We start from the raw sequence: 12,754 nt of genomic DNA on the forward strand, positions 1-12,754 counted from the left end.
AATTGATGACCTCAGTGATTGAATGCCACACTGCAATTTTTTTGAACACACCCCTTTCAACTAATTCAACTAATTGCCCAATTGCACAGCCTTAAGAGCGTGCATATCATGAATGCTGGGTCTCATTTGTTTTCTGAGAATCTACTGAACCTACTGGTAACTTGTTTGCCACGTAGCAATAAAAAAATATACGAAAAACCTTGATTATTCTGGTTAGTCACATTGTACTGCTATTATTTTGAACAATACTGTATGAAACAGTGGTTCAGTATTATTGATTGTGACTTTACTATAAAAATTTTACTTAGGAAAACAGAGAATACTTGATAAATATATACTTGAGAAATATGCAAATTAAATATAACTTAAGACTATTATGTGTTAGTTGTAATTTCTTCTGTTGATATGGACATTGATATTTGAACAACATTTTTACAGAAACTTCTTACCTTAAGATTTGAAGAAAAAAACAAAAAAAGAAAGAGAAAAGTTTATGGTATCTAAAGGGAATAGTAGCATGTTAGCATGTTTCTATAATACAGTCACACATCCAGAAATAAAAACACAAAACGTTCCATTCTTTAATGTACAGGAAAGTACTATTTTTTTATTCCTTCATATTCAAACTTCACAAACAGAGTGAACTTACAATACCTCAGAGAGTGAAAATTACAAAAAAAGGTGCTGGTAACATTTACAAAAAAATCATCCTTACTTTGCAACAATCAGTTATTCTTCCACTCTTTTTTTTTTTTTTTTTTTAGTCTTTTGCATTAAGGCTTAATACTTCTGTATAAAGTATATGCAAGTCTTCACAGTTTTTCGAAAAAAGTCACAATATTATGTAACATAATGAAGCTTTTACAGCTATTTTCTGTTTAATAACAAATACACATCACTGGTAAATATACGTGAAAATACAGGGCTTACTGTAAAATGGCAAGTAATGATACTGTTTTGCTGATTTTTTTTTTCTAAACACATTTGTAAGAAAGATTACATGAGATACCACTGAAATAACTGAAGCAGAAGGAAAAAAAAAAAAAAAGTCATAATAAACATACAAACAAGGGAGATCGCCTCCAAACTTTGGCACATCCCTTTAAATATTTTCACAAAATATATAAGGTTTTATTTTTCTTTCAAATCATATGCATGGAAGTATAGCAAAACTGGCATAAAGTGAAATCATGCTGTGTAGTAAGGTGCTAAATTAGAGATATTACAAGGCCTGTCTGTTCCAGACAGGTGAGAATAAGGTGCATTTGTAAGACTGAAAAGCATGTAGGCCTTTTTTAGGTTTCAATGAACAAAACAGAAATAAATTACAAATGCAACACAAACTTACTTAGTTAAAACAGCACAAAAGAACCAATAATAACATGACCAATAGTCTTGAGGCGACCTCATGAACTCATGCACTCCCACTTACTCAGAGAAATGTGTGACAGTCTTTTCCACAGACGTGTTAAATACTCTAATATCGTATGGTATGTAATATTATATTTCTTTGTATGCACATTATGGAATATGTCACTGCAAGACACGATGACGTGGTTGGATGATTTGGTGGAAATGAAACAGAACGAAGCAGAGATACTATTCTGGGGATTTCCTAAGCTGCACTAGTTTAGAAGTAAAAAGACACGAGCTCTATCCCTAGAACTTACCAAGGCTCACCCTCATGCATACTGCTAAAGTGACGCAACAAGCTTGCTCAAATAACCAACATCACGAAAGCAATTTGGTTTTAGTGCAAACACAACTGGCTGGCTTCAGCTTCTTCATAAAAACAAGCTCACCAAGAAGATTACATGAAGGCACATACTTATGCTTCCTCTAACACTCAACATATTGAGACAAACTGCAACACCTTCCAACAACACCACGAAGCAGTTTTAACAGGAAAGCCACTATTCCAGAAAAACCAAAAAACCATCACTACGTATAATTGCTAGAAGTTATTACTGATCACCTATAGTTAGGCATAGGAAACCTTTGACGTTCCAGTTTCAATCATGCTTTCTTCCTTTATGGATAAGGACTTTAAGTAGGTTTTATGTGTGGATTTAGAAACCAACACAGGCTAGAAACCAACCTGTGACAAAACATCCCTTAAATGAAGTCCCAGAAACACAACAGTACAGACAAAGTGTTTGGAAAAGATCAACTCATTTAATAACATGAAGCAATAAGTATATGTTTGCACTCAACTGAAGGTCTCCGACTCTCACATCTCTCCCTAGAGTCAAGCAAGTTGGCCTATATGGATATGAAACACCACAAAAAGAAGTGTCTTCATGTTTCTGGGACAGCCTTCTTCTTTTTTCCTCGGAGCTTGTAAAAGAATTGTTCAGAACAATCGCAAGAGGAAACAGGAAGCATATCATTCAATGGACCTAAAACTCGGACATGTTATATGTGTTTTCTTTAACAGCATTTCTACCCAACTTTACAGCCTCAGCATCACTACACATCTCCACTGTTGTATCTGTATAAACAAATAACGCAAATGTCTTTTTATAAAAAGAAAGAAAACAGCATCTTTAAAGAGCACAGAAAGCCTCCGCTGTTACGTGTGGTTGGTTCGTGTTTATGTTAAGTGTTCTATTGCTATTTATCGAAGAAGACCAAGAATAATTTTAGTGCAAAATTCTTTTCTGGTTTGATAAGTGGTCAATGAGGATTGCTACAGGGATCAACTGTGGTTTCTGCTTAGTGGTTTCTCTCAGTTGTTGTTTTCGTGGAAGTGGTTTGCGTTTGACATTTTATCATGCAATAACTTTGCTGAGGGGTTTTCTTTACAATTCTTACATTTTCCTAGATTTTGTAGAATGATTGTTTAAAATTCAGGGTGATTGAAAACTGGCGTTTTCCCTACAAAATGTGAATTTAGAGACAGTTGAATGTAGACATCCCCGTGTGAGAAATCTGTGTGCTGTGCTGTTTTGTGTTCATGAAAGCCCTATACAAATCAAATTACAATTTGACTTGGCTTGACTGATGTCTCACAAATTTGTGAAAAATTATTGTAGTCCAGTGTCTGACATATAAAAATAAATGATAAAATGGCCTTGTGCACACTCTAAAAAACCTTATTGTATATCTCTAAACAGCAGGTATTATAAAGCAATCAAACTTTTTCACAACGATAATAGAAATTGGACAAAGTAACTTTAAACGCATACTGCAGAATTTGATTTTAAGGTTGCTTGAATACTGTAAGATGTTTAATACCTTTACTACAACAGCTCCACATTCACTCAGTTTGAATGCTTCAATATGAAATTTGTGAAAATAAATGATGTGCTAGTGCAAGAATAAAACAAGGCTTAAGATATGGCTTTAAATAGTGAAAAATACCAAATCTTTTTGAAAACTTTGATTGTTAGATCAGCTAGGTTTCTATGTAGTCACCCAAACATTTTTATAGCACAAAAATAGGGATAAAAGTGTATCCTAACGTGCATCTGGACCAACAGAGCTAAACAAGCTAGTTTACTACATTGTCTATTTGTCAAGGGGTAAAGTTCTACTGTTTCCATCCAAATATTCACATGACACTTTACACTGATTATATGATATCACAATATGTTATAAAGAAAAATGGGAAATTGGTCCTTAAAGATAAAACGTGATACTAATCTCTCACATACTTCTATGTTGATTTACGCAGAAAGAATCCATTACTAATTGTATTTAATATTTCATTTGATGTTTCATTTTCAAATTTGTTAGAGCTGTTCTATAAACGTCAGCTTTTGGTAAATGAAACCGTTACGTGCAAACAAAAGAAATAAAACACTTGGTCCATGCTGGCAAATAACACGTGGATCTAAACATCCACCGCAAGAAGCAGAGCAGCTGAAATAATGAAGAACGAAAAAGATGAGGATAAACACATCAGTTTATCTTGCATCAGTGCAATTGATTTCATGTTTGATGTTACAGAAGCAAATCATATTTACTGAAGAATTAACTTTTACAAATCGAAAACTGATGAAAGGAGTCACTGTGGAATCAAAAAACAAGTTATCATAGCACTTAATGAAAAATGATGCACATATCTCAAAAGTATGATCCAATTTCAGTATGTTTTACGCATTGTGTTTCTTCAACATAATTCTTTGGTGTTGACATAAACTCAGCTTTTCTGACTTGACTTTTTAGAGTCCAAGATCAAATATAAACATACAAAATAATAATAATGAATTATGTTTAAATGACTTTAGGAGCTTTGGACTACTCAATTGGTTTGCTTTGTGTTGCTCAAACAATAGCACATTTGGTACAATAAGAATGGTTAAAATAAAGGTTAAAACATTGAAGGATAAAGAAACAACAACAACAAAAATACAAGGGAACTATGCAAAACTGGTTATGATATGATGCAAAGTTCCCAAAGCCTTTTTAAATAAAAAAGAAACATTTATTCTTGAATTTAATCCAACCGGGTGAAAGAAAAATGCATTTGTTTAGGAATTTTTCATTATGAGTCTGGAACTGTAGTAGCAGAAGAAAATCGGTTTCATAAATGGACTGTTTAGTTGATTAATAGTTTGATTAATTATACAGAAACACATTTATTACTGGTGAACTGGGGTGTGATGTGTCATCTAACAGAGCAGATTGAGGCTTTTGCGTCTATACAGTGGTTGGGGAAGATAGAGAAAGCACAAAACATGTAGCTCACAGACCTCTCAGTCCATTCCTTGCCGGCCCTCAAATACAATCTACTGAGTACTTTTAGCAAATGGCCCTGTTGCAAACTGTGGGTGTCCCTAAAAGCATGCAAACTATCCGCTTCCTTAGTCCAAATCCCAGCTAGGCTCATTACGGGAGATGGACTTCCAGCTTTCAGTGGCCAAGAAAAAGCTATCCTCAACATGCAAATGACATGAGCACACTTGTGTTTTCATGCACATCATGTTTCAAAACTGTGTAGTCAGCATTATTACTTAAAGTATGCCTTGTGTGATTAGTAAAGAAACTGCAGTATCTGGAATATCATATATATATATATACATATATATATATATGATCCATCTAAAGATATTTTACGTTTGCTTGCTTCTCCTGTTAAAATCTGCATTGTACTTTGTCCTGTAAATATATTTTCTATTGTTTCTGAAAAACAAACGAACAAACTCTGTAGTCATAAATAGAGTAAATGCTTTGTCTTTGGATCTGAGCCTATGATACAAGCAGAAGAATATCATATAATCCATAGCGAATACCATTCAGAGCTGTAACGCAGAAAGAGAAGTGCTGGAAAAAGTGTGTAATCACAAGCATGCTTACATATCTAGCCTCTGGCGGGAATTAAAAAAAAAGATTAAATAAATTTGGTATTGAACATATGATATAGTTGTCTACCGACTACAAAGATTAAAACGGTATTCATTTTCTCTCTTATATTCTCTAGTTTACAAAGTAGTCTGTATAATCTCGGCTTTACACAGCAAATCTTATCACAGAACAACAATGACCTCTTTTCACATAAACCATCGAAAATATCGATTACGGTGCACACAATATTATGCTGATTATGTATTACAACGACTGCTCAAAAGCACACAGCATTAACATCTTCGAAAGGAAAAATTCAGCATCTATAGGAAAGAACCGAGTAGAAGAGAGGAAGTAGAGGAAATAGAGCAGGAAGAACCTTTTTTTTTTGTTTAGTTTTAGTTTTGTACACATACATAAACGTCCAATAAAATGCATATTGAAAATGCAGACATTTTGAATAGGGCATTTACAATACGCGACTTATAAAAAGGCAGGTTTGAAAAATACGAAATTAAATGAACACATACGCAAATTTGTATTATTATTCATAATTTTAACAGGGGCACTTTGGACACAATATAACACTGTATATTGTAGTATAAAAGAAGCTTCATTTTGGTGATTTCAGGGGTTAAAACATAATAAAACACCCTTACTTATTAGTGGTCCTTAAACGTCCTTTTTGTGACATTTCAGATCTATTTTTGTCATTATTATTGCTGGTAGTCCTCATGCTTGGGATCTGTTCGTTTTAGGCAGTGGATATTGTTTTGTTTTTTCTGTTTCGTGAAGCATTATTATTACAGAATAAAAATAACAGTGTTATCGTGAGCTTCATTAAGCTTGGATCTGTAAAAAGAGGCACTTCATCATCATTTTTTTTCTTCTACAAAGGAGAGGCATTGTAAAGCTCCACGTGTACAGTGTTAGGTGTTGTTTTGGTTACAGTACTATCTGCTGGAGATGCTGATGAAGACATGGATGCTCTAGCTTGTCGTGAATTAGTTTGGTGCTTGTTCGTTCGAAGAAGAAAACAACTTTTCAATGCAGCGACGTTAGATTGAGTCAATATGGATGGAGACGGGAGAATGCACCGCCTGAATCGGACTTAAGTATTTGACTGGGCTCTTATTATGATATAGTTATGGAAAAGCTTAGTCTCTGAGCATACAACACAATCAATCAACTTTTCAGAGTAATATTCACTCTAAACCTCTTGCGCTCCTACGTAAATATCGGTGATGTTTTCCAAAGTCTTTTCTGTGCCCACAAGCCTAGGAATAGATATTCTTTATAAATGAAGTACCTTTGTTAAAAAGCAAGGAGAAAAGAAGGTGCTAGTCCTACAACGAAAACTCACTGTAATAGCAAAGAGAAGGCTGTATCTATACTGTACACTTGAAGAAAACTTATATGTATTGTAAAATTACAATTTTAAGCAGAAAACAAAAATAAACGCTAACTCTACAATTATGAACTGTAAATATATATACTGTAAGTAATGTGAAAAAGTCTGAACTAGCCGTAGAAGTGATCGTCATAGTGCTTTTCGGTGTCCAGTCTAGATGCGACGGAGAGTAGACTATGACATTTATGACATTTGTTACACTTTCACAAACTACACAATGTTGGCTAGACAAAGTCTCTGTGAAATAGACCATCTTTTTTTGTTTTGCGTTGCTGTTGCTGCGTTTCTTTTTTTACATATGAACAAAGACAGAGTAACAGTAATATCGGACATTAAAGCCTCATAGCACTCACTTCAACACAAGCGAGATGAGACAGCTTTAATATATATATGAAGCCTGATACTAGGAGCGGTGACGCTGTTGTCTTCATGCATGGTTCGATACCGAGAAGAGAAGTCAGCTGTTTGCATGAAGCTATATGTACTTCATAAATCCAATACTGTATTGCAAGGTTGCTTTCTCTGCCCTTCTCTTAAATATAAATCCGGTTGTGTGACATAAACACTAGAAATTGCAACAGCACCTTCACAAGCAATAGTGCATTTGGTCGCTTGAGTCAAACATGATTAAGGCTATCTGTAAAGACACAGCTGATGGCCAATATAAGCCCCCCCCCCCACCACCACCACCAAATGGATGTTATTTGAACAATATACTTTATCTAGAAAACTATTCGGAAGTGATATTGATTTCTCTGCTCTCTGGTGGCGCTCATCAAGTGCTTTAATGTGTAGAAATGTGAATGTTTCTGCAGGCCTGACTCTTCTTTTAAAGACATCTGTGTCCCTGGAGCACAAAAGCAGTCTTGAGTCTCTTGGCCAACAATACATTGTATGGGGCAAAATGATTGATTTTTCTTTTATGCCAAAAATCATTAGGATTTTAAGTAAAGATCATGTTCCATGACGATGAAACTTGATTTTTGATTAGTAATATGCATTGCTAAGATCTACTTTAAAGGTGATTTTCTCCAAATTTTCAAATTCCAGATTCTCAAATAGTTGTATCTCAGTCAAATATTGTCCGATCCTAACAAACCACACATTAATGGAATTTCAGCTTTCAGATGAAGTATAAATCTCAATTTAAAAACATTTGACCCATATGATTGGTTTTGTGCTCCAGGGTCACGTATATGTGTGATCCGCTATAACGTTTCGGTGAATTGCTGCAGTTGAAATTCACACGGACGGTTCCTGAATCTGAAAAACTACAATTCTAATTCATGGATTATCTACTGGACGATATCAAGTGTACCACAACGATTCAGAACCATCAAAACTATAACAGCAAGAGCGAACGTTACCAGCGGAACATTCTTCTTCCTCTCAGATCGCTACTCAACAACACAAACGGTACACCGAGCTGAAATCACACGAGATGTAGATCCGACGAGTGTGCTGGTCTTAGGCAGCACCTCAGACCCATCCAACACAGCCCGTGGCCAAACTTTGCAGCATTACGGAGTTAAAAAGCACTGGAGAACGATACAGAATCATGCGATTGGGTCAGGCCAGATCATATTATTCAGACTTATAACAGCATGACGTTCCTCATGTTACTCTCTGTAGTAATTGTTCTTGAGAAAGTTACCAAATGTACTCCTAAGGATGTAAAATAACATGTTGTCACTGTTGCCGTACCTGTACTGCATATTGCAAAGGAAGCCCTACAGTTCAGGCATCACAAATTGTACATAGACACACACACACACACACACACACACATGCTCATACAAACACATACAGACATGTGCTTGATCCCTAGACAGCACTAAAAAGCTTTGCACAAAGACCTTCTTGTAGAAACGTACTTGTTCTAAAAGACATGTATCATATATTTAGGCATACACTACGAATCTTTTTTTTTTGTTTTTTTTTTTTTGGTGGTTTTATGGTTTTGATGTTTTTTTGTTTTGCTTTTGTTTTTTAGTTTGGTATGAATGAGAGGGAAACGGAGCATTTGCTTGAATGATTAAACTGCATTGGGATAGTGTTGGGATGGGGATGGAAGTGGTGTACATCATTAGGATCTGACCAGGGATAAGCTCACAATGCTTTAAATATAAATAAAGAGGAGAAGTACAGAAAATGCTTGCATAAACAGCACAAAGTAAATACAACAGCAAGTGATGACAACAAAGCCAAGAAAAAAGTCATCTAATCAAAAACAGGAACAAAGCTATTCAAACACAAGTGAACTACAGAACCAAATATTTGATTAAAAAAAAAGATTATCTCTAAAAACTAGAACATCTCTGGTAACAGTAGTGCACTTATTGGTTTAAGCAGTGCAACATATATGCAAGAAAACAATGCAGTCCTCTTATCAAGCTTTTAAGAAAAGATATTTCCTTTATAAACAATGAAAAGAAAATCATAGAATTTAATTTCTTAAGTAAAACAATTCGATGCTTAAGCACAGGATTTTGAAGTAAATGTGCAAAGTAGCACTGTTTTTCAAACCTACAGCTTCCAAAAAGGAGAAGGTCTAAATGAATTGTCATCATCTGAACTACACTTCCAAGCTGTCTCTCATCTCAGATAAGTGAGCACAGTTGCCAGATTGCAGTTGCACGGCGGATCTTTAATATCAATAAAATACATGTATAACGAAGCCAAATATGAACACAGAGCTTCTGAGTGACATAACACCAAAAATACAACCTTTTCAACTCACTTCCGTAATACACACACCATGTCTAGATACTGGTAAAATTGGGAATGTTTCTTATTGTCTGGAGAGTTTTCTCCCTGTGGTATATTAAAGAAGAGTGACCGTGTTGATTTTATTGTGGTTCGGTAGATGTTGCCTTGTTCTGTATATCCCATCAGGCAAAAACCAGGACGGCTGTTTGAGCCACGAGGTGGGGCTTTAGGAACAGGAGTAGTGCATTTGAGTCACCCCACCGGCCCAAACACCGAGTCCCAGCAGTCGCCCGCCGCTAACAGGACATACAGCACTTTAATGCGTTTAGGAGGCTATTTCTGTCCAGTTCACTTTGATCTCATCTAGCCCATGGCTCCAAATAGCTTAACGTTTACCACGTTCACTGAGAAATAATAATAGTTGGAGAGATCTCCACACATAATGTTGGATTCTACAGCTGATAACAGTCTCAAAGTGAGCACGTGAGGAGCAGCAATTCACTTGGATTCGGGCCGGTTTGCATACTAAAATCTGCCATTATCCTTTTACTTTTATTTCTTTTTTTTTCAAAAATACAAAAGAGAACCATGGAGCAATTGAAATTTAGTCATTTTGAAGCGGAGGAGGTCAACTAACAGTCGTCTTCTTAGTGGCAGTGTATGCAAAACGAATTGGAAATTATTATTAACGGCATTCAAAGGTTTTTCTCGAATACTGTCATTGATATATATTTATATATACTTTTTTTTTTTTTTTTTTGTAAACTTGACCTGAACCATCAAATAAAAAAAATGTGGGCGGGAGAAAAGGAAAATGTCTTAATCATAATCATCATTCATTCGTCAAGCCACTCAAAAATTCCCATTTTAGTAGAGTTAGTAAAACTGGCTTGTACCTTGACAACATCAACATCATAATCCCTCAATGCCATGATAATAAATAAAAACCAGTGTCAAATCAGAACAACTCTCCTATGCTTATCGCACGAAAAAAGGCAAACATGTGACCATCGTTATTTTAGGACGAATCTAGAGCCAAATCTTTTTTATTTGTCTTTTCTTTCCTTTCCTTTCCTTTCATTTTTATTTGTTTTTAGGTTAAATCTATACCACAGTAAGCTTGGACGCTTATAGTGTCCAATACGGTCTACATGGGAAAAGATCTACAAGGTTAAAAAATTCACTGCAATAATTATTTTGTGCACACACGCACGCTCACATGCACAAATACACAGACGTACAAAATACCTCTACCATATATAAGTGTGTATAAGTAGTTTGTGCGTGTGAGTGCATGCATGGGTTCTGTGTATTTGTGTTGGTGTGTATGTCTGAGTGTGCGCGCGCATGTGAATTTTTTTTCTTGTGTGTTCTTTCGCAGGCCTTTCGGTAGTGTTCAACACATAAATCAGTATTTAAGGAAAGCATACATTTAGAGGCCAGTAGTATGGATCCAGCCAGTGGATCGTCATCCAACTACACAGCCTTAAGGCCACCATCTTTTTTTATTCTTTAAGAATAGCAAGGACAAAAAAAAAAAAAAAAGAAAGAAAAGAAATTAAACGCTTATTTTTTTCTAGAAAACTTAATGTGCCAGTGTCTATACTCATTACTCTTCATGCCCCAATATAAGAAAAAAAAAAAAATCTAGTGCCGTTTTCTGTATCATTGAATTCTTTTTCATGTTTTTTTTAATTTGTACTTATCCATCGGAGACATGCTTGCGCATGTGGTCATTGAAGTGCTCGATTTGGTCAAACTTGACAGGGCACACGGAGCACATGTAGGTGGTCCCCTCCTGGCAGCTTGCTTCGGCAGCGACGCTCACTCCACTGCTCCCGACTCCGCCCCCGACTCCGCCCCCGGCTCCGCCCACTCCCACCGGCATGGCGAGAGACACCACTCCTGCTCCTGGCTCGGGAACAGCCATGGGCACGGGGATGGACGCGGGGCCTCCGGCGCTCCCTGCGGCGCTGACCCCGGACACCCCGGTCTCGGAGCTGTGCAGGGCCATGTGGCGCTCCAGCAGGGTCTTGTGGGAGAACTTCTTCTTGCAGATGTAGCACTCATAGGACTTCTCTCCACGGTGCAGGCGCATGTGGACGTTGAGCGAGCTCTTCTGGGTGAAGCGTTTGTTGCAGATGCTGCACTGGTACGCTCGGACGCCTGTGTGTGTGACCATGTGTTTGATGAGATAATCCTTCAGCGAGAACGAACGCCAGCAGATACTGCACTGGTGCGGCTTCTCACCTGGAACAGCACAGAGCACAGACGTTTCACCAAAGCCTCCTGCATTAGCCACTGTCCTGTCACAGATCATGCTAGTATACATTATACATCTTCTTATTTTTGTGACTGCATGGTGAAAAGTTACCTTATTTTGCATGCAGGGTTGTAATGCGACAGCTACAGAAATATGCTTCTTGATTGCATATTGTCTATGTTTGGGTTTTTATAGCACCTTTTTAAACAATTCAAAATTTTACATGCTATTGTCTGTGCATATCATTCTAAATTGTAAAATAATAATAATAATAATAAAAGAGACTGTAACTTTTGCTGAAAAGTGCAGTTTACTAACCACTTGCTTAATGTATTAATTTTAAATATGTAAATTATTAGCCAGGTAACATGTTTAAATCTAAAAAGGCCAGCACAGCCAACACGCTTAAGCTACACTGAGATTTCATACACGTTCCTCTTCTTCTCCAAAACAAAAAGCTAAAGTAAGAGTAAAGGTCTGTAATCAGTTATCATTATAAGATCAGGAATGACAGGTAAAGCTAGCAGGGCGGTCACTTCTACCGAAAACTGATTTGATTAGATACAGAGAATTAATTAGAAATAACTGTGACTGTTTTATTCTGTGCGAGGTCTGTACCAAACATTTACAGAGCATTCAAACTAAGAGGGAAACAAGAAAAAGTCCATTTAAAAAAATTAGTAAAAAAAAGAGAGAACTTCGAGAACTAGAAAAGTATAAATCACAAGAAAGTAAATGTATTATGGTGCCTTTTTGGAACAAAATCATGGTATGAATTACAGTAAAGAAAAATGTTATCACAGTAAATTGTACATATAAAGTGAAATATAAACTTGTTAAAAATATTGGAAACTCTGCAGTATAAATCATTCCTTTCGAAGACCATACCTAATCCACAGAGGACAGCCAACACGAATAATTCACTATCAGTGCTGTCAAATGATTAATCACGTCCAAAACAAGAGATTTAGTTTACATAATACATGTGTGTGTGTACTGTGTATATTCATTATCTATATATATATAAATAAACACACATGCATGTATATATTTAAGAAAAATGTTTTTTATATATAAAAACA

General features: G+C 36.0%; 1 protein-coding gene across 3 annotated transcripts in view; it reads right to left on the bottom strand.

Annotated features, from left to right (window-relative positions):
• Positions 1 to 577: 577 nt before the first annotated feature.
• LOC113086010 (zinc finger and BTB domain-containing protein 20-like) overlaps positions 578 to 12,754 on the bottom strand; it is a 51,211-nt gene continuing 39,034 nt past the window's right edge. For all 3 annotated transcript variants that reach the window (XM_026255314.1, XM_026255315.1, XM_026255316.1), the window contains one exon: positions 578 to 11,659. In XM_026255314.1, coding sequence (XP_026111099.1) covers positions 11,112 to 11,659 — 548 coding nt within the window. In that variant the 3' untranslated portion in view covers positions 578 to 11,111. The remainder of the gene's footprint in view (positions 11,660 to 12,754) is intronic.

Source organism: Carassius auratus, chromosome 5 (assembly GCF_003368295.1).
Source record: "Carassius auratus strain Wakin chromosome 5, ASM336829v1, whole genome shotgun sequence".
NCBI lineage: Eukaryota > Metazoa > Chordata > Actinopteri > Cypriniformes > Cyprinidae > Carassius > Carassius auratus.